Genomic DNA, 22102 nt, shown 5'->3' with positions numbered 1-22102 from the left:
GCACCCCTGCAAGGAAGAAAACATCTATCGATAGCCTTTCCTACGGTAACGGACACTTGGAGCTATATCCCGATCGATACAACTAGAACTGGATACTTGAGGTGATAACTGGATAGTATGGCTCTGGGATTGCTTTCTCGCAGGGAGTCGAGGAAGGATCTCTGGGCGAGGTTGATGACACTACTACTACTTTACTTTATGCTAGACTACGCTCTTCTAATGCTGCAAGACCGCTGAAGATGTTGAAGATGCTGGTCTTCGATAGGACTAGGCTTTCCCCTTCTCTTCTGGCATTCTGCAGTTCAGTCCACATATACTACCCATTTTCGTTGACATCGATGCATATGTAGTGTAGATCCTTGCTTGTGAGTACTTTGGATGAGTACTCACGGTTGCTTTGCTCCCCTTTTTCCACCTCTTTCCATTCTTCTCGGATGATGCAACCAGATGGTGGAGCCCAGGATCCAGACGCCACCTTCGACGACGGCTGCTACTACACTGAGGGTGCCTACTACTACGTGGAGGCCGCCGACGACCAGGAGTAGTTAGGAGGCTCCCAGGCAGGAGGCCTTGCCTTTTCGATTGATGTTGCTTTTGTGCTAGCCTTCTTAAGGCAGACTTGTCTAACCTATGTCTGTACTCAGATATTGTTGCTTCCGCTAACTCTTGTGTATTCGAGCTTATGTATTCGAGCCTCGAGACCCATGGCTTGTAAGATAAAGCTTGTTTTATTTTATTTGTGCCTAGAGTTGTGTTGTGATATCTCCCCGTGAGTCCTTGATCTTGATCGTACACATTTGCGTGTATGATTAGTGTATGATTGAATCGAGGGCGTCACAGTGTCCACTGGAATGACCGCAGCGTGCAAGTCACTCGACGCAAGATCCACTCGATTACTCCTCCACCACTCGACCGTCCTTATTCACTCGGAGCACCTGATTTCACTCGAAGGCAGAAGGCATAGAGTCACTCCGGGATGGCAATGGCCAGGCGATCAGTTCGTCGTTATAAAGATCATTAAGTGTAGGCGTTACCAGAAACGCTCGCACCTTTACTTTCTCATTGAACCCTTGCGTAACGGAGGATGATGAGGGGTCAGCAGACTATATATAAGCCGCCCCTCCGCTCCTGCACAAGGGTTCGCACCCCCCGTAACTCAACACTCCATACAACAAAGCTCCCGCAGCACCGAGACGTAGGGTCATTACCTCCTCCGGGAGGGGCCTGAACTCGTAAATCCGAGTGTACAACCTCGCCGTAGCTAGGCTCTGCCCTCTCCTACGTACCCCTAACCTCTACTTTCAGGTCTGTTCCCACGACAAGTGGTATCCCCAGCCCACTAGGGTTCAAGTCCTGGTGCTCGCATTATTCCTGGATTTATTTCAGGATTTCCGACGATGCGTTTTCAGTGGAAGGAGACGTTCCTGTCGACGACGAGGCGCCTACGGTGACTTCGCACATCTAAAGATGATATGGCGATGCAGTCTCTCGGAGGTGCTCATAGGGATAGAGTATGTGTGTATGTGCGTATGTATGAGCGCTTGCGCCTGTACTGTGTTTAAAAAATGTTGTCAAAATATATACTGTTACAGTTGGAGAGCGGCCTTTCGTATCCATGTTCGTGGACTGATCACCCCTGATCGTGGACTATGGGTAAGAAAATTTGAGGGTTGCCGTTGGAAATGCCCTTGCGGGATTTGCATGGAGATGTTGGAGTCTTTTTTTTGAACATCAGTACAGACACAAGCGCTCATACATACGCGCATACACTCACCCTTATGAACGCGCACACACCTTATCCCTATGAGCACCTCCGAGAGACTGGGCCGGCATATAATCTTGATATTTTACGAAGTCAGTATAGGCGCCTCCTATAGTCGACGAGAACGTCTCCTTCCACTGAACATATGATCCAGGATAAATGCGAGCACCAGGACTTGAATCCTGATGGGCTGGGAATACCACTGTTTACCTAACCATCCAATCACATATTGGTTCATGGAGATGTTGGAGTCAATTCGTCGTGCAAACATCTCCCCATACCCCACCAACGCAGGTTGGCAACTTATTCTCACGTGCACGTCTCTGGGTCTGAACCCAAACGCTCGGCCCGCTCCAACCCCATTCCCGACCCAAACAAACCCAACCTCGCGCAAAATTTCCCACCCGCGACCCGGTGAACACAGATCACGCACGCGGCCGCAGCCGCCACCGCCAGCCAATGCCACCTGCCGCCGCCGGCTGCCACTGCTGCCGGCGGCCAACTCCTATTCGCTGACCGCCGCCGCCCGTGCCCGCCATGCCCCGCCTCCTCGCCCCGCTCCCCTCCCGCTCGCGCCGCCGCCGCCTCCTCGCCATTCTGTCGAACACCTTCTCGGCGTCCACCGCCTCACCACACCGCGCGCCGCCCCCGCCGCCGCCGCCGCTGCCGCAGCTCTCCCCGCTGCTCCCCCGGACCGCGGAGTCCTACGCCTCCATCTCCGAGGCCGCGTCCGACATCGCCGTCTCCTTCCGCGACTGGTTCCTCGCGCCCCGCGCCGCCGAGCCGCTCGCCGCCCTCGACTTGATCTACGAGGCCCTCGCCTCGGACGACGCGGCGGCGCTCGAGGCGCTCCCGCTCTCGGAGGAGCTCGTCCTCTCGGTGCTCCGCCACCGCCCGCGGAGGCTCCCCGACGGCGACGCGGTTCTGCTGCTCCGCCTCAAGTTCTTCGACTGGTCGGGCCGCCGCCCGCACTACCTCCACACGCGCGCCGTCTACCATGCCGTCTTCCGCCTGCTCTCGCGCGCGCGCCGCGCCTCTGTGGTGCTCGACTGGCTCCGCCTCTTCACCACCACCTCCGCGTCCACCGGGCAGCCGCGCTTCCATCAGACGCTCGTCGTAGGCTACGCCGTCGCGGGCGACCCCCAGCGCGGGCTCAGCGTCCTCGGCCGCATGCGCTTCCGCGGCATGGACCTGGACGCCGTCTCCTCCCGCATACTCCTCAACTCACTTGTCGATGCGTCATTCCACGACTTGGCCGACTCCTTCGCCCGCAACCTTGCTGCTAGTCCCGTTGCAACCTGCATCCGCATCAAGAGCCTGTGCCGCCGCGCCCGCTTCAGCGATGCCACTGCACTACTTGACACCCTCCCTTTCGCCGAAGCATCCAGAGGCCCCGCCGCTGGCTCTATTGTCACTGAGTTCTGCCGGCGTGGGCGCTTTGACGAGGCAGCCCAGATTGTTGGTAAATTCTCGTCATGTGATGTGTACGGCGCGTGGATCCATGGTCTCATTGAGGCTGGGATGCTTGATACTACATTGCAGTTCCTTTCTGATAAGAAGGAGGCTGAGGGATATATCCCTGATGGTCAGCGGTATGATAAGCTTGTGCACCGCCTTCTCCGCAAGAACAGACTTGGTGAAGTTTATGATTTGCTTGTGGAAATGATGGAGGAGGGCATTGCTCCAGGCCGTTCAACCATGAATGCCGCGCTTTGCTTCTTTTGCAAAGCCGGGCTTGTGGAAGTTGCCATGCATTTGTATAGATCAAGATTGGACCTTGGGATTAACCCAAACAAGGATGTCTACAACAATCTGATCAGGGCACTGTGCCGAGGTGGGGCCACAGAAGAGGCTTGTCTGGTACTGGAGCAGTCTATGGAAGATGGATACTTTCCTGGCCGTCAGACATTTGCAATGTTCGCAAATGTGCTGTGTCAGGAAGGGAAGCTAGATAAGGTGAGGGAGCTGCTCGATAGGGCTCTCAAGCAGGAGGCGTGGCCAATGGACAATGTATTAGCCAAGTACCTTGTTGCATTGTGCAAGAGTGGGAATGTGGATGAGGCATGTAAAGTGCCTCAGATAGCGAGCAGCAAGAACCCTGCGGGCCTATATCGCTACGAATCAACTTACAAGAGCTTGATCAGAGCATTAATATTGATTAGGAGGGTGGATGTGCTCCCAAGGCTCATACTCGAAATGCAAGATATGGGACACATCCCGACCCGAAGCCTCTACCAGTCGGTTGTTTGTGAATTGTGTGAGCTGAGTAAGTATGGTGAGGTTCTTGAGCTGCTGGAGAACCAGTTGCGGAGGAGTGAACTCCAACCCCGTGTGTGCTATAACTACTTCATCTCTGGGGCTGGACATGCTAAGAAGGCTGATGTGGCCAGGGAGGTGTACAGCCGGATGGAGTCTGCAGGGATTGAACCATCTGTCGAAAGCAATATCCTTCTTCTCATGAGTTATCTGAGGAGTAAGCGTATTGGTGACGCACTGACTTTTTTCAACTTCATTCATGAGAAGAAGCCACCTGGGACCAAGATGTATAACGTATTTATATCTGGTCTATGTGAAGCTCGGAAGCCAGAGCAGGCAATGGTATTTTGGAGGGAAGCAAGGGATAAAGGATTAATACCGAGCATTGACTGCTATGAACAGCTTGTGCTCCTTTTGAGCTCTGTTCAAGATTATGACAGTGTTGTGAAGATTATTGATGACTTCAGGGAAACAGGGCGCCCTGTTTCAGCGTTCTTGTGTAATGTGCTTCTGTTGCACACACTGAGGGGCAGCGATCTTCTCAAGGCTTGGGCGCGTTCAGAAGATAAATCCGGGTCTCTTGAAGCAAGCGCTGGAGAGATCAAAGGTCGGGGTGCAGGACGATTCTTGATTGGCCAACTTATCGAGTTGTTTGCAAGTGGTATCAGGAACAGGAGTGACTTGGAGGTTTTAGAAGAGGGTCTAGAACAGTTCTTTCCTGTCGACATTTATACTTATAACATGCTGTTACGAGGATTGAGCATGGCAGGGAGGATGGATTCTGCCTGTAACATGTTTGAAAGACTCTGCCAAAGGGGCTATCTACCGAATCGATATACTTTTGATATAATGGTACATGGCTTCTGCAAGCATGGCAGCAGAAGTGAGGCTGAAAGGTGGATGGAGGCAATGTACCGAAACGGGTTCTATCCCACTTGGTACACTATGAGGTTATACAACAATACATCCTTGCGACCGCATGATCAGAAGGCCATTTCATTTGTATAAGTAATAATTACATATCTCATCACATCAGTCTGTTGATCTGAAAGTCCTATGACTTTGCCAAAACAGGTAATGTATTGTTAAACCTTGCTCTTGGATTCATTTTCTACTCCATTGTTAGGTCTAGTTGTTTGAGAAGTTTATGAACCAGTAGGTTTTTGCTGGTTTCCAGAGAACTGAGATATTTGGTAATATTTTTCCTACTGTTTTCTTATGACACAAGGGATAAATCCCTTGCACTTTATTTTGGACTCGTCACACTAGCCTGCCTACTGGATGTTAATTGGTCAGACATGAGAAAATATGTTGGATGGACCATTTTCGTGGCAATCCCACATTGCTTGCACAGTTACAAGAGACGTGCAGTTGCTTAATAAAAGAGTGAACATGTATTTTCTATTATATTCGCATAAATTACATCGTTTGTGTGATTCACTGCATTAGTGGAACTGATTGTGTGATGCACATTGAAGTTGTTCTTTTTTTTGTTTGGCACTATACATTAAAGTGGTTCTAGTTAATCTGGGTTATACGAATGTCTAATAGACCAAAAGTTCAAAACAGTTTAGCTTTTAATGTTTATAAACCACACAGCAATTCAGTTCAATGTCTTACATTGTTTCGCTCCAAATTTTGAGCATTGTGCAGGCACTCATTTTGGGGATCAAACATATTTTCATGTGGAGCATATTCCTAAACTTAACATATAGCATCCTGAATCACACCTCACCTGGCACGGCATAGCATGCGTAGGTATCAGTTTACATGTAACATTGATATATTTTTTCGGTGTCCCTTGATGTATTCTACTAGCTCACATAGTTTTGCGGTCTGCGCTGTTTACCTGGTGTAACAATAATAATTCAGTCCTCGCTGAATCAGTATATTATAAGCAATGCAGGTTCCTTATCATGACATCATCATTATCTAGAAGCTTAGCATAGCACTGCGAATAGATCGAAGGCAGATAGCTGGTCCAAATTATGCATTAGGTGTGCTTCGAGATCCAGTGGCTGTACACCTTGCAAGGTTGATCTGCTTATATATGGTGCAAAGCTGTCTAGCCGACGATCTTTTTTCGCTGGCAAGTCCAGAATAAAATTGGATGGATATGTATGCTGCATTTATAGTTATATTGTGCTAGAAAGATAGGAAGAGTCCGATGTCCATCAGTTTGTGGTTTCGGGGATTGCTTACCGACTTTCATTCATATCTGAAAAGATCAAGGGTGCCGAAGTCTTCATTGATCCAAACACGTTTTGGTAGATGAGGAGATACCCTCTCTGGCCAATGATTTGAGGAGCTAGCATCAGATGGTCTATCATGGCGTTTTTCTTGAAAAAAACGTATAATATGAAGCGTTGATGAGACATTATTTAGCAAGGAACTCGTGGAGGGCTTGGGATATCTCCAGTCGAAGGTTAACATCATCTTAAAGTATTTTCATGGTTGTCTCCATATGGGTTTCCGTTTTTCCTAACTGGATGAAAACACTGTCCATGCATTTATGGCCGCAACTCTAGTTTATGATACCGTTCGAATTAAAAGCACACCAATTAATTAATTCATGTAAATGATAATACTAGTCATTCACTAGCCTTCCCTGAGGCTGGTCATAGTGGGGAGTAACTTAGACTAGTAACATGCATATGTTACTAGTCTATGTTACTACTTTTATAATGGTAGTAACATATACTCTCTCCGTTCCTAAATATTTGTCTTTCTAGAGATTTCAACAAGTGACTATATACGGAGCAAAATGAGTGAATCTACACTCTAAACTATGTCTATATACATAGTCCATTTGAAATCTTTAGAAAGATAAATATTTAGAAACGGAGGGAGTAGATGATAACATGTAAGCCTTCATTTATTGAGATATAGACTCATTTTACTTTGGATGTGTTATGTTACAGTAACATATTAGACCTCTTCCAATGCAAAGATGCTTAGATGAGGTGCTAAGTGCATTAAATACCTTAGCAACTCAACTTCCCAATGCATAGGTGCTAACTTGTTGCTAAGCACACTTTATTTAATGAGTTAGCACCTAAAGTCTTTCATGCATTGGTCAAGTTGTTTCATTTAAGTGATTTGTCTAGGTTCTTGCGCTTGACATTTGTTCTTGCTGGGGTCACCAAAGTGCTCTCTCTTCTCCTTAAATGTTGTGTCATGTCATTTTTTCGCTTATGTGGCATGCGTAGCACCTGTCCAGGGAAGGGCTTTATGTTACCACAAGCATCTCTCTCCTCATTAACTTCATGGTACATAAGCAAATTTGTCTTGAGACGTGATATGTTATCACCTAAGTTACTATCACTATGACTAGCCAGGGGAAACGAGCTCCATCTTATTGATTTCAGAGTTGTACTGTAGTTTTTTTTCATGTCGATTATGAATTAGACAGTCTTTAGCATTTCGAAATCTTGGAAAGAAACGCCGCACTGAATCACACGCTCACCCAAATTTTTCGTGTGAGACTGAGACCATGCACTTTCGTCAGCAGTGCACCAAAGAAAAACAAATCACAAATAATTAGCCCCAGCACAGTTAAATCAGGTTTCTTTTGCCAATCTACAGATACTCCGTCAATCTTGAAATCAGTTGCATCTACAGTAGGCAATGTTCGAAGCAGAATTATTATAACCCAAGCGGAAATATAGATGGTCAACTATTATGCCAGTGAGAACAGCCCCATCATTACACTTAAAAGTGGGCCCACTTTCATCTAAAATGGTAAAAAGAAAAAACAGGAACGGCTGGGATTAAGCGGGCCTATATACACAGTTCAAACTTCCATCTGATATACTACCACACTCATACACATAGTCAACGTCTTTTTTTTTCTGCTAACAGAGCTTATTCCACAAAACAAATTGGAGAACATGCAAAAAAAGGGCACTTGTACAACTATTCCTGCATTAAGAAAGAGTACATTCTGCTCATTATCACTTGGGCATCTCGTCTATCAACTGTATTTGTTGTTGTCGACACCACGGCAGGTCGACCCTCTATGGCACCCGTTCTCACCTAGGCATGAAACGAGGGCCCCCGGTGGACGGAAGCCCCGCTTGTGGAACACAAGCGTCAGTCAATATCCAAGGTGGAGTATGGCGCATGGCCAACCTGCATTGGTTTAAAATGTGACCACTTTGTTAAGCAATTCATATACTAGCATATGGTTGCACAGGGTCTAGAAATTCTGATGATCTCTGGTCGGATGTTTGCTAGTTTAGTACTTACCGAGCAATCATCATGGACACGCCAGATCGTCTCGCCTAGAAGGTTCGCGACTGAAAGGATGGTCAGCTGCGGGAAATTCTTCTCCTCCTTCAAAGGGATAGTGTTCGTGATGATTACTTCTTGAAACAAACCACTTGATAATCTTTCGATGGCTGGTGGGCTGAAACGGTGATGTGAAACATACTAGTAAGAAATCAGAGCTAAACATGTCGCCACAGTATAACGCAATAAAACATACGAGACAAATTCAAGTTCAATGACTGCATCTCAGCCTTTTCTGATGAACAGACATTGCAGCAAGACAGCATAATTATTCCAATCTCTATTGAAGGTTTACACTTTGGGTTCACATTTCCACGACACGAATCTAACACAAGTTTAAACCAAATTTTGCTTAGCATCAAATATTTGGTAACCACTGAATTCTTTTTCCCTGCCATTTTCCTAAGTAACTTTATCCATCCAAATTTGTAGGTTAGATCCGACATACAATGTTATACTATACCAGCACAATGCACACTTCTGAATTGCTCACACAAATTGGTGCAGACTCTGGTTCCATCAAACTCTCAGCTCCATGGAATAAGTCTGTAACTACGTATATAGTGCGGTGATGGGCCTCACCCCACAGCAAGGCAAGTTCAGTAGTTCATCTATGGAATGGGCGTAAAAGTAGCATACCTAAAAACAGCATGTGTACAGCATGCATATACTTCTCTTGCTCCTTCTTGATGCAGCAGCTCAGCTCCTTTGGCAATAGTTCCTAATTTAATTGTACTAGTCTTATTAGGATATAAGTATTCATATTCAGAAGCAAACATTGTCAAAAGGTAGCTAGTTTTGATATGCAACAAGATGTAATTTACTTCTCAGTTAGGAGCTTTCCAAGTTTAAACTATACTGCAGCTCATATGACTAGTATCCAAACCTTACTAAAAAATAATAATTGTAACTATATACTCCCTCCGTATCAAAATAAAAGACGTTTTTTAATCTTTGGTCTCTGCTTTTAATATGATACCACAACATATACTTCACTATTAACAACATGCCGGTTACCAACATTAGCCTCAACCAAGTAAACAGTTGCAAACACGACATTAAAACATGGCTCAACTGCCCCTCAGTGTGAAATGCTCAATCTTAGAATTATGTTTCCTATAACTTAAATGCGATAACTTACCTGCCGTATCAATCATATCATCCATCATAACGGCCACTTTTCCTCTAACATCTCCAATAAGATTCATTACCTGTAAGATGCACATGAAAAGTTATGCTTATTTAATCTGACAGAACAGAGCACATAAAGGCATGGAAAATAAAGCTAGCATGCACCATGTGAAACAGCACATCTCCAAATGCATTATACATTTCCTGCAGATTGACTATTACTTGCCTCGGCAACGTTGTGTCCATGCCTTCTTTTATCTACAATCGCTAGAGGTGCATCTGATAGCTTTTTGGCAAAAGCACGTGCCCTGGCAACACCTCCAACATCGGGCGACACCACCACCAAGTCATTTGAACTAATTGTCTTGCTGGCGAGGTAATCAAGAATCACCGGCTTCACAGATCAAAGAGGCAAAGACAAACAGTTATGGAACAATGGATATCATATCACATGCCAGTTTTAAAGTAATTGATCAACTTAAGCAACATGTATCAGTAAGTACCTGGCCATAAACATGATCTACTGGGATGTCAAAATATCCCATGGCCTGACTTGAATGAAGATCACAAACAAGGACACGGTTTGCACCAGCTTCAGTAATCATATTAGCTACAAGTTTTGCAGCTATAGATTCACGACCTTGAGACTGAAAAAGCAGTGAAGTAAATAAACTTATGTTAGATATGGCAATGATTTTTTTTTGTTAATATTAGGATGACGTGCCAGAAATATATAGTAAGACTGAGTTCCTGATCATGCATTATCCTGCCAACAAAATGCTCTCATGGTAATAGAATATGCTGCACTATTCAGCATTGACTTTCAATTCTCCATATTTATGAATCTCTACTCCCATAAAAGACCGAGATGGTGGATGATGTACCTGCCATCCCTCATTTTCGACCATCAGATCTGCATCCGACGCATGGGAGACAACCCCACTTCACATTTAAAATAGACCCTTATATTTTACGTCCTGTTCCATCTATCCCCACCTCATCGAACAAGAGGCATTTGATCCTTCTAGAAAAGGGGAGCAAACAATGGAACTGAACTGGGCAGGTGGCCACTGCTGCTCACACGCCGCCAGCGCCGGCCACTCCGAACGCCTCTCCCGACTCCTCTCTACCGTAGCAGCCCAACCACTCACTACCTCCTCCACCTCCCCCTCCCCCTCCTCCCAATTGTCTCCTCTTCCCCTACCCCGTCTCGTTCGACGCCGACGTCGGCAAGTACACGGACGGCACCGTCCGCCCCCCAAGTCCGCAATGCCTCTTTTGCCTCCTCTGATGCAGCAACCCCTCCTCCCACCACCTCCCCTCCCCCTACCCCATCCGAACGACATTGGCAAGTACGCCCCCAATGTGGTCCGCCCCAATTCCACGACATTTGTTCCATCAATTATTTTTCGTAAATACCCATGCATATGGTAGACTTCCAACGCTCTGGACTCGACCCAATACCGGTGCGCCGTACCAAGCGTCGGGTTGTTTAGTTTGTTAGCGTTTGCCATTGGAATCTGAGGCGATCATTTGCGTTCTTATTATGGTAATCATGACCTTGCACAAGATCAGCATCTATAATATAATAACAAAAAAGCAAAACAAAGTCTCATCCCAACTCTATATTATATAACCTGACACCAACGGATACATAGATAAATGCTCTGAAGGAGTGATAAAAACACTTTGCAACCTACCATCTCATACTATAAAATCTCTAAAGGTACTGTGACACCTCCCTCATGCTTGGTCTTTTGGTCTGAATACAACACAGACAGTTATGTACGCAATAATGTCCTTTTAAGTGAGCAGGTAGATGAAGCAAAAAACCTAGAACCCTATCTAATAAAGGAAAATTTGCATCTATTCCCTCTGTTCCTAAATATAAGTCTTTTAAGAGATTCCACTATAGACTACATATGGAGCAAAACGAGTGAACATATGCTCTAAAAGGCGTCTATATACATCCGAATGTAGTCTCTATAGTGGAATCTCTAAAAAGACTTATATCTAGGAATGGAGGGAGTATAATCTTTGTATACCAGTATATATGTGCATATGCTTCAGAGTGTATAACATGCTCATTGATTATTTGTTACTAAACAGTGCTTGCTGGAAATGACAAATCAAGCGCGCTAAGAAGGCAAAGCAAAGGCCGAAAATTTGTCTGATTTCCTGTGCTTGGGTACGAGCTGGTTTATAGCAAAGGAAGATACTCAGCCTTTTTACAGTGGTAGATTTAATAGTGAGGGAGGTACTCTGTTTTTTTAGATGGAAGATACTCTGCTTTGCGGCAAGGGGAGATACCATGTCACTTCTGCCCCATTTTTGTACATCTAGGCTTAATAACAAGATTACGCTCTTTGTTAAGTAACTTTGTGATGGTGCGCTTCTCGTGTTGAGGCCCTTATGCTTCATGAGACGGTTGATTGTAAGTAAGCATAAAAAACATTCATGTGCTCAGCAACGGACATATTGATTCAAGTTATTGTCTGGAGAAGCTGAGAGTAGGACCTTAAAAAAAGTAGAAAAGTAAAGAAATGGTGGCAAATAACGAAAGAAGATATTTGAATCATGTTGGTTTTGAAAAAATTCATGATTATGCATCCCCGCTGTTGTAATGCCACAGTCAAAGCTCATTTATTCGTGCTTTTACTTTTATCTTTCATATATGGCCCAATATACACATGTTTGCAATTGTTCATGTTTCTTCTGGAAATACATAAGTCTTTTCATCTCAATTTTATTACATGAGAGTTCTTGTTACACTGAAATTGTCAAAACTGCAATGTTTTCGCAAACAAACCGATGTGTCATTTTCAAATCCATTTGATTTGTGCTTCGTCTCACCATGAATGATGCCGCCTCCCCTTTTTTTTTTCTCCGTGGCAACACACAGGCATTCGACTAGTATTTTTCACATACGGGTGTGATTTTATTTGACCTCAAAAAGTTTGGTTTGGCTACACAGTAATGGTAAAAGCACAGGTGTGCAAGCCATGACAACTGACAGTCTATGGTGTAGGCTTACATTTTGTAATTAAAATAAGAAACCAACATTTAAAAAATATTACCTTCCTGTCAGCCCTGGCATAACCGAAATAAGGGATGACTGCAGTAATATTCTTAGCAGATGCTCTTCTGCATGCATCAATCATGATGAGTAGCTCCATGAGATTCTCGTTTGCTGGAGGGCATGATGGCTGCACAAGGAAGACATTGCAGCCCCTTACGCTTTCTTGTAACTGAACATATATTTCGCCATCAGCAAACCTTTTTATGTTGACCTTCCCAAGTTCCAGACCCATGTAGCTTGCTATTTCCTGTCACAAGACACCAGGAAGAAGAAAAATACAGCTTAGAGTGGCATTGAGTGACAAATCATTCAGTTTGGCATGGAGGGATTTATAACAAGTACTAGCTCGCCACTTGATGTATTCAATTTCAATAATAGCTTTCCGGTTTCCACAGTCCATGTCTTTTTAAGCTCAGTTCACATTTGCATAGTTGTTTGTCTAAGCTAAACCCACTTACCATTTCCCTTGCAAAAAAAGGAGTGTGCTCCTTAGAACCAGGAGGAGGATATATACACTAGTATGTGGAACTGCAGAAGTATGGAAGGTGAATTTCTCCAAGGAAGATCCAACCGACCTGGGCGAGCGAGGGGTTAGCCGTTCCTGAGAAGATGCGCAGCCTCGTGTCGTCCTTCCTGATGTTTGCGTCCCCGAAAATCGGCATCGTCGCAGGGGTCCACGGCGACCTGTCGGACAGGGGAACACAGGGGGGTGATCCATTGACCGCCCTCAGCCTCACAGGATCGACCCTCTGGCACCTCTGCATGCACGAAGATGAATTTCGCTCAAGCACACCACCACGAGCAGTTCGTTCTACCAAGCTGACTATACATCAAGCTGCTTCCGTTCGATGAAGTACACATCAACACAAAAAAGGAAAGAGCGCACGGCGCATCGACGAACAATCGTTCGCGCAACCAATGTGCCAGCGGGCTCCAGAAGAGGAAATCAATCTGTGACGAAGGCGAGCGGGGGTAGGGGGTGGGGAGGGCGGAGCTCACCACGGCGGCGTGGCCCGAGCGCGCGCGGAGGAGGCGGCCCCGGCTTCGGGCGGCGAGCGGGGACGCCGCCGGCCCGGCCGCGACGGCGGCGGCGGAGGAGGAGGAAGGGAGCGGCATGGGGAAAGGTCGCTCGCTAGCTAGGGTTTAATCCGGATTAAGCCGAGGGGTTTGCCATCAGTTCCAGCCGCCAACTGTTTTATGAAAGAGTCTTGGCAACTGCCAACGGTTTTATGAACTGAGGAATTAATTGTCTGATCTATCTGCCCCGTAATTTGCAGATAAGAATGTCCTTCTGTTTATTTTCAACCTGGTAAAAAAAATCAAGCGCGGGGTATTCAAAGAAAAAATATACACGATATGTTTTTTTCCTGCCGGTATGCTTCTTTAAATGTCAAGAGCTTAACTATAGAATAAAGTGACCTTCCATTTACTCCAATAACAAAACACCCAATAAAACATACAATATTTTCTACTCCCTACGTCTTTTTGAATTCTTTGGATTGCTTACCACATGTGTCACTGGTAATAAAAAGCCATACACACCATGTCGGTGTGCAGAAAACAATTTCCCTACGTTTATATTACGAGACGGACCGAGTATTAATTTGATAAAATTTTACGGGACATAGCAAATATCTATTTACGAGACATAAAAAATTAAGCGCTGGATATTCCAAGAAAGAAATATATACTATATGTTTCTTCAATGTCAAGAGCTTAACTATATATAGAATAAAATGTTCTTCTATTTACTTCAAGAAAAAAAACACACTCAATAAAAGATACAATGTTTTCTATTAATTTGGTAAAAAATTATGAGGCATAGCAAACATTTTATCGGTAATAGATGTTTTGGTTAAGTGATCTGTTTTCTTTTTAGAATGTGACATTTGATTTATATTGTAAGTGTCTAACAACAACAACAACAACAACAACAACAACAACAACTATATGCATATTACAACTCTTTCTTAATTTTTTGGGCGAAATAGCCAAAGGTTATATATTAACTAGGACAAACTCATGAAAAATACACTTACTAAAATCAAAAATACATTCATATTCTTAGGGGTACCGAAGTCTTCATCTTGCATCCACCGACAAACCGTGAGCAAAACTCACTGCCGCCTTTAGGCCTCCGTCTCAACAGAGCAAACTTTCTTAAACACAAGATCTTGTAGAAGCAGCGGCAGATAAGTTGTCACTGCCAGGAGACGCCGGCGGCCACGATCTGCATAGCGAATTGCCGCCCCGGAAAAGAAAACGACGTAGGGAGTTATAGCACGCCCCAGAGAAATTGGATCGGTTGCCCCAGTTTACATCTAACTTTGATTATTTGCCCCCCTCCCCATTGATAGGTGGGGCCGGGACCACTGGCCATTGAGACAACCTTGAGGCAAATCATTAAACCCCATATAAAGCGGGGCAAATGATCCAGATCCAACTAGGCGGAGTCAGGGAACACAAACCTCACACGCTCCCCGACAAGACCGAGACCGACCAACCTTCATCGATCGGAACTAGAGTCGGGGGATCAAGACGTACAACCATGTTACCCGCTCCGAAAGACAACATGATCGAGACAAAACTTATTACATGCCAACGGCGACACCATCGTCTCACCACCGCCAAATGAAGACCTACCTAATGCTCCAAGAGGAGGAAACTATGACTCCCACCGGTAGATCAGGGCCTCCCCCTCACACCCCTACCGGCGGAGCCGGCGGGTGAGGAGGCAGGCTATCTACCGGCGGCAGAGGAGGAGGATGACGGCTGAGGAAACACCTTAGTGCAAGTGATTTCTGATCACCGTTTTACTTGATCAAGAGAGCTTCACAAGGATGAAAGATCACCCTCTGCTGTTTTCATTCAAAAACACCACCTCGACCAGCAGCATCTCTGGTTGTTTCATACTACGACACATTCATCCACAACATGAAAAGAGAAGCCGAACCAACAAATTTCAGTTGCAGGCCACTCGCGGCCTCAGCACAGTTGGAAGAAATCATGCGGTATATCCAAGTCTCATCGTATGATGATTTGTTAGAAAATGTATATTGGCCAAAAAACAGGCGGAGCAGCAGCGATTATGTTCAGCACTCGACCATTATTACAGGACTAGTGATAAGTTCTGATCCAGGCCAAATTCCAGTCAAGTAAACAATATCCAGAGTCACAGAAAGCAGTACATCTACCTACAGACATCCCTTACACCATTAGCTGGGCGATGTCCTTCCGGAAGACGCCCTCCATCATGTCCTTCCTCCTGGCGGCGACGGGCGGGAACGGCGAGCTGGAGAGGCGCCTGCACTGGTTGCTCGCGCTGATCCTCGTGGACTGCATCATCGTGGGGAGGATAGGGAAGGACTTGGGCCGGATGTTCAGGGGCGAGAACAGCATCTTCCCGCTCGAGTCGTGCGTTGAGGTCTTGGAGGCAGGCTTCTGAGCTCCTGCGGCCTTGTTCATGGTTGAAAGGTGCCTGAGTTGCTCTGGGGGGGCGCCTGGCAGGCCTGGAGGGTGGGGGCGGATCTGTGCTGATGGCTTCATGCGGTCGAGCCAGCGAAGGACCGCGTTTCCGACGTTCCGACCAACTTCCAAGTCCCTCTCCTGAATGTTCTTGTGCACTGAGACTGCGACGTCGAATATAGAACGTGTCCGCCTGCGTAACATGGAGAAGAGAAGGGTCAAATCAATCTTGATTGCTGGCTAGCATCGAAAACTGGCGTAACCATTATTTGGTCCCAAAATGCAGTGATAATTTCAATAAGCATATCCCATCTTAGGTATTGATGACAAGCAGTCCTCACTAGTACGACCAGATTTAGCACAGCAGACAACATCAGGTTTACAAACCAGTGCAGGACATCACACCAGAGTCAAACATAATTATATTTACTGAAATCAAGGTTTCAATAGAAGGGCTGAGTCCTACACAGGATATCGATACAGTCGCAAATATTCAGAGAGAACAAAGTCACTACACGCAAACAATATCAACTACTCCAAGGTGAAATGGGTCTCATGCAATTCAAACACATAGAAAAGCTACAAAGTGTTGCCTGTCATGTTTATGTTTCAAAAGTAATCTAAGCCGATAACTAGGTAAACCAAACAGCACAAAGTAACCAGAGAAATGAACTCAAGACTGTATGCAAATTGAAGTGTGTTAGACTTTTCTCAACTCCAAATGAGCGGCTCAAAAGTATAATGCTCCTATAAAAATTGTCGGCCTAAAGCTAGAAATGCTGGGCCAGTAAAAGATGAAACCTCCCAGGTAGTACAAGTTTAGCACACAGCAGCGAACTCCCCAACACAACACTTGTCACTTCTGCTCTCTAATAATCAGATAACATGAACGCCTGCCAATCTTTTTATGTCCAGACCTTATGTTGGACAACATGCATACTAACCCGAGGTGTGGTTACACTGGACTGAAGGGACAAACGAAGCAGAAAATCTGCTACATTATGGCCTGCACCGTGTTACCGAAGACACCTCACAAAGCGAGAAGTGATATAGTACGGGTAACCAGAACCTAGAAGCACATCCTATGACGCTAGTAGGTGCCGTGTAGCAGCACAGGGCGGCAGCTTTACCACAGATTTCAGCCCAAGCTTCCCCTTAAACCTGGGGAATGGGCAAGGACAGCATGACCAATAAACCAGCGAGAGCCGGATGCCGCACGAGGCTGGCTGAGCCCAAGGAGACGCCGGGGGCGAACAAGGCCGGCGTGAATCGGGTCCCTCGCCCTCGTAGAAGAGAGTACGAGCGGGGGTGGGGGGTGGCGATTTGGTACCTGTAGACGAAGTCGCGGAGCCTGGGGTGGTTGGGCCCGATGAGGCGGCGCTGGCCGCGGAGCGCGAGGCGGTAGGTGCGGCGGAGGCCGAGGAAGTAGGCGGTGATGGCGGTGATCTCCCACAGCACCATCTCTCTGCGGCGGCAGCGGAGGGGAGAGGGTTTTTACGGCGGCGGCGGCGAGCGGATTTGGCGATTCGGGGAAGGGGATCGATTTGAGTCGTGGGGAGGGGGGCAGACACCAAGCAGCCAGTAAAGTAAAGTAAAGTAAATCTGGAAGGATGGAGGATCGGGAAGAAAGCATATGCCGGAGCGGAGCCGTGTCGACGCGTGTGCCGCCTTGTTTTGCTTGCAGGAGGGGTCCGGGTACTGGGTCTGTGTGCGTCGCGTAAGCCGTGATGCGAGCGAGCGAGCGATGCCTCGCTTCTCGCGACCGCTTTGCTTCCTGCTTCTACTGTGTTTTTAGTTAAACTCAACGATGCCCTTGCAACGGGATATAAATATTTTAGTATATAAGCTTGTGATTTATCTGTCAATAATAATGTGATTGTGTAAATAAATGTTCATTAAATTATGGCCGTGATATTTTGATTACAAGTTTTGGTAAGTAAATTAAAGTAGAATTGGTTCAGAAGGTACGTAAATTAAGGCGATTGATTATCATACACATATGAAAGGTTGGACAAAGAGGTGATGGAAAGGAAGATGAAATGAGAACCTTACGTTTTTCTTAAGTAGTACAGATAAAATCCATCATTTTGTCGGATGTGTGCTCACTACGTTTGTATCCTCTTGATGTTTCATTTTAAGTTAATAAAATTCACCATTTGTCAAAAAAAAAACAACTCCTTCCACATACCGAGCGGGTCTCTCGCCCACCTGCAAATCTCAACAGCTCATTCCTTCTCCCGACGCACGTCTCTCGGCTTCTCCCGCTCCGTTCAGGCCTTGCAGCTTCGTCACCATGGCCTGATGCGGATCTGGTGGTGATCTTGCAGCTCATAGTGGTTCAACAGCGGTGGCGGCGGTGCTTGCAACTGCGGATGGCGGGCGTTGGAGTTGCAAATTGATGCCCGTTGCAACCAGGGTCGTGCGCCGCCCTCCTTGTAACACCCTTGTTGTCATGCTACAGTAAACTCCTGCTAATGACTGCCAAGTCATCACAATTATTTTACTAGTCATCACTTTGTTCCAAATCAAAATCAAAATCAAAATACAAGTCAAATTATTAATTCTTGAAAAAGCTAAATTAAAAATGTTCGCTGGGTTGCAAATATTCACTAACTAATTGTCATGAATAATTCAACATCATTTGAGATATTTAAATGCCCCTAAAATATTCAAAATTGGACCAGCAACATTTATTTGGGACTTTTTAGTTTAAACAAATACCTACACTGTTAAAAAATATTTGACTCTTGTTGTGATAGCTCAAACCACTGCCTAATATTTATGTGCTAAATATTGGTTTCAACTAAATTCATTTAGTATGTGAAATAAAGTGCAAAATAGTAAAGAATTAAAAAAGGGGGGAAAGGCCACAGGCCGCTGTGCACTTAGGTCTGCACAACGCCAGGGCGGCCCAGCCTACCTCCCACCTCGTCGTCTTCCTTCCTTTACACCCAGGGCACGGTGGACGCCTGGAGCACGTCCATAGCTGGGGATTGCCACGCGGCGCACATTCAGCTCCCCCTCGGCGTCTACAAGGCCCCTTGCCCCTGGAACCCTAGCCACTATCCCCCTCTTCCCACTCGCTCTCCTCCCCGATCTGGAGAGGCACCCGACGCGATCGTCGTTGTTGCCGCGTCGATCCAAATTGGTATCAGAGCCGGCTGCCTGTAGGAACCCCTTCCAAACTCCTTGGTCGAAGTTGAGTTTAGTCTTTGAAAAACTATTTTACTAACATTGTTGTGTGGCTTGTGTTAGTTATACCTGGAAATGGCGGTGTTTTTATGCTATTACCTTGTTGAAGTCATTGCTCGGATATGCCCGAACAGATTCTTCAGGGTGAAAATCTAGATCTAGCCTTGGGTGGCTGGATCCGGTGACGGTGACGATTGAGCGTTGCTTCATTTCTGAAAGGCATTGCTTTGAAGAATCTCATCGTCCGTGTGGTGTCATTAGATGATTGGCGCGGATATGGTCGTTGTTGTAGTTTTCTTATCGCACATCTGATCTTTTTGTCCCTTGTCTCTGCATGGCTTTGGTCTTACATGATTTTGCTATTTGTCTGCGTATTTTTGTTTGCGTGTGTTGGTGTTGGTTATGTGCATCCTAACTATGCAGTGACCGGGTGTGTTCTCAATGTGTTTGTATCCTCTTGATGCTCCATTTTGAGCTAATAAGATTCATCATTTGTCCAAAAAAACAAGTCATTCCTTATCCTGAGCGGGTCTCTCGCCCACCTGCAAATATCAACAGCTCATTCCTTCTCCCGACGCACGTGTCTAGCCTTCTCCCGTTCCGTTCATGCCCTAGAGCTCCGTCACCATGGCTTGTTGCAAATCCAGCGGTGATCCTCCAACTCATAATGGTTCAGCAGCAATGGCAGCGGCGGTGCTTGCTGTTGGGGAACGTAGTATTTAAAAAAAAAATCCTATGATCACGCAAGATCTATCTAGAAGAAGCATAGCAACGAGCGGGGAGAGTGTGTCCATGTACCCTCGTAGACCGAAAGCGGAAGTGTTTAGTAATGCGGTTGATGTAGTCGAACGTCTTCACGATCCAACCGATCCAAGCACCGAACTGTTGGGGAACGCAGTATTTCAAAATTTTTACCTACGATCACGCAAGATCTATCTATGTGATACATAGCAATGAGCGGGAGAGTGTGTCCACGTACCCTCGTAGACCGAAAGCGGAAGCGTTAAGTAACGCGGTTGATGTAGTCAAACGTCTTCGCGATCCAACCGATCAAGTACCGAACGCAGGGCACCTCCGTGATCTGCACACATTCAGCTCGGTGACGTCCCTCGAACTCTTGATCCAGCTGAGGCCGAGGGGGAGTTCCGTCAGCACGACGGCGTGGTGACGGTGTTGATGAAGTTACCGATGCAGGGCTTCGCCTAAGCACTACAACGATATGACCGAGGTGGAAATCTATGGAGGGGGGCACCTGCTACCTCTTGAGCATGCGTTGGTTTTCCCTTGAAGAGGAAAGGGTGATGCAGCAAAGTAGCGTAAGTATTTCCCTCAGTTTTTGAGAACCAAGGTATCAATCCAGTAGGAGGCTACACGCAAGTCCCTCGTACCTACACAAACAAATAAGAACCTTGCAACCAACGCGATAAAGGGGTTGTCAATCCCTTCACGACCACTTGCAAAAGTGAGATCTGATAGAGATGATAAGATAATATTTTTGGTATTTTTATGATAAAGATTGCAAAGTAAAATAGATTGGAAACGTATATGATGGAAAGTAGACCCGGGGGCCATAGGTTTCACTAGTGGCTTCTCTCAAGATAGCATAAGTATTACGGTGGGTGAACGAATTACTGTCGAGCAATTGATAGAATAGTGCATAGTTATGTGAATATCTAGGCATGATCATGTATATAGGCATCACGTCCGCGACAAGTAGACCGACTCCTGCCTGCATCTACTACTATTACTCCACACATCGACCGCTATCCAGAATGCATCTAGAGTATTAAGTTCATAAGAACAGAGTAACGCATTAAGCAAGATGACATGATGTAGAGGGATAAACTCAAGCAATATGATATAAACCCCATCTTTTTATCCTCGATGGCAACAATACAATACGTGTCGTTTCCCCTTCAGTCACTGGGATCGAGCACCGCATGATTGAACCCAAAGCTAAGCACTTCTCCTATTGCAAGAAAGATCAATCTAGTAGGCCAAACCAAACTGATAATTCGAAGAGACTTGCAAACATAACCAATCATACATAAAAGAATTCAGAGGAGATTCAAATATTGCTCATAGATAATCTTGATCATAAACCCACAATTCATCGGATCTTGACAAACACACCGCAAAAAGAGTTACATCGAATAGATCTCCAAGAAGATCGAGGAGAACTTTGTATTGAGATCCAAAGAGAGAGAGAAGAAGCCATCTAGCTAATAACTATGGACCCGAAGGTCCGAGGTAAACTACTCACACATCATCGGAGAGGCTATGGTGTTGATGTATGTAACACCCCGGATGTAACTTTCCATATTTGTAACTCCAACTCTTGCCATTTTCGGCTATGTGATATGATATTCCCTCCGTGGTCGGGTTTTGTTTTTCGTTTTGTATTTTGTTCTTGTCATGCATTTCACATCATGTCATCATGTGCATTGCATTTGCATACGTGTTCGTCTCATGCATCCAAACATTTTTCCCGTTGTCCGTTTTGCAATCCGGCGCTCCTATCTCCTCCGGCGCACCCCTCTTGTTTTCTTTCGTGAGCGGGTGTCAAACATTCTCGGAATGGACCGAGGCTTTTCAAGTGGCCTTGGTATACCACCGGTCAAGTTTCGTTCCATTTGGAGGTCGTTTGGTACTCCAACGGTTAACCGGGTAACCGCAAAGCCCATTTGTGTGTTCCAGCAAAACCCTCCTTTAAACCAGCCCAAAACCCACCAAACTCTCTTCCATGCTCTAGGTCGTTCGATCACGATCGTGTGGGCGAAAACCGCACCTCATTTGGACTCTCCTAACTCCCCCTAGCTATATAAGTGCATCCCCTCCCGAAAACAATCGCAGACGAAACCCTAACCAGCTCCTCGCGCCGCGCCGGATGTGTCCGCCGCCGGCCGGACAACTCGCGCCGCCGCCCC

General features: G+C 46.0%; 3 protein-coding genes across 4 annotated transcripts; 1 reads left to right on the top strand and 2 right to left on the bottom strand.

Moving 5' to 3' along the window:
* The first annotated feature begins 2093 nt into the window (after nucleotides 1-2093).
* Nucleotides 2094-11935, top strand: LOC123143547 (pentatricopeptide repeat-containing protein At1g71210, mitochondrial). Of its 2 annotated transcripts, none has more exons than XM_044562494.1 (2): nucleotides 2094-5092; nucleotides 11549-11935. In XM_044562494.1, exon 1 carries the CDS (start codon nucleotides 2300-2302, stop codon nucleotides 5024-5026), a length of 2727 nt encoding a protein of 908 aa, XP_044418429.1. In that variant the 5' UTR covers nucleotides 2094-2299; the 3' UTR covers nucleotides 5027-5092; nucleotides 11549-11935. The 2 variants fall into 2 exon arrangements, with proteins under 2 accessions (XP_044418429.1, XP_044418428.1); XM_044562493.1 differs by lacking the exon at nucleotides 11549-11935 and adding an exon at nucleotides 5672-6160.
* On the bottom strand, nucleotides 7804-13741 carry LOC123143548 (ribose-phosphate pyrophosphokinase 1, chloroplastic). Its single transcript, XM_044562495.1, has 9 exons — nucleotides 13518-13741; nucleotides 13094-13276; nucleotides 12517-12765; nucleotides 9943-10086; nucleotides 9666-9833; nucleotides 9450-9519; nucleotides 8948-9029; nucleotides 8267-8426; nucleotides 7804-8149 (listed from the first exon to the last, which is right to left on the bottom strand). The coding sequence occupies exons 1-9, from the start codon at nucleotides 13632-13634 to the stop codon at nucleotides 8111-8113; spliced, it is 1212 nt and encodes a 403-aa protein (XP_044418430.1). The 5' UTR covers nucleotides 13635-13741; the 3' UTR covers nucleotides 7804-8110.
* A 1791-nt stretch (nucleotides 13742-15532) lies between these two features.
* On the bottom strand, nucleotides 15533-17448 carry LOC123143546 (uncharacterized; the record flags this gene model as incomplete). The annotated part of the gene is given in 2 exon segments (XM_044562492.1): nucleotides 15533-16176; nucleotides 17314-17448. Coding segments are annotated over 2 exon segments (582 nt in total). The 3' UTR covers nucleotides 15533-15725.
* Between the last annotated feature and the right edge of the window lie 4654 nt (nucleotides 17449-22102).

Source organism: Triticum aestivum, chromosome 6D (genome assembly GCF_018294505.1).
Source record: "Triticum aestivum cultivar Chinese Spring chromosome 6D, IWGSC CS RefSeq v2.1, whole genome shotgun sequence".
NCBI classification, from domain to species: Eukaryota; Viridiplantae; Streptophyta; class Magnoliopsida; order Poales; family Poaceae; genus Triticum; species Triticum aestivum.
This window is presented reverse-complemented; position numbering and strand designations above follow the sequence as displayed.

Coding starts and splice junctions, on each gene's coding strand:
- LOC123143547 (XM_044562494.1), top strand. CDS start 2,300: ATGCCCCGCCTCCTCGCCCCGCTCCCCTCCCGCTCGCGCCGCCGCCGC.
- LOC123143548 (XM_044562495.1), bottom strand. CDS start 13,634: ATGCCGCTCCCTTCCTCCTCCTCCGCCGCCGCCGTCGCGGCCGGGCCG. Junction 9,834..9,942: donor TAGATCATGTTTATGGCCAG/GTACTTACTGAT, acceptor TGATCTGTGAAG/CCGGTGATTCTTGATTACCT. Junction 8,150..8,266: donor GTGTCCATGATGATTGCTCG/GTAAGTACTAAA, acceptor AAACCAATGCAG/GTTGGCCATGCGCCATACTC.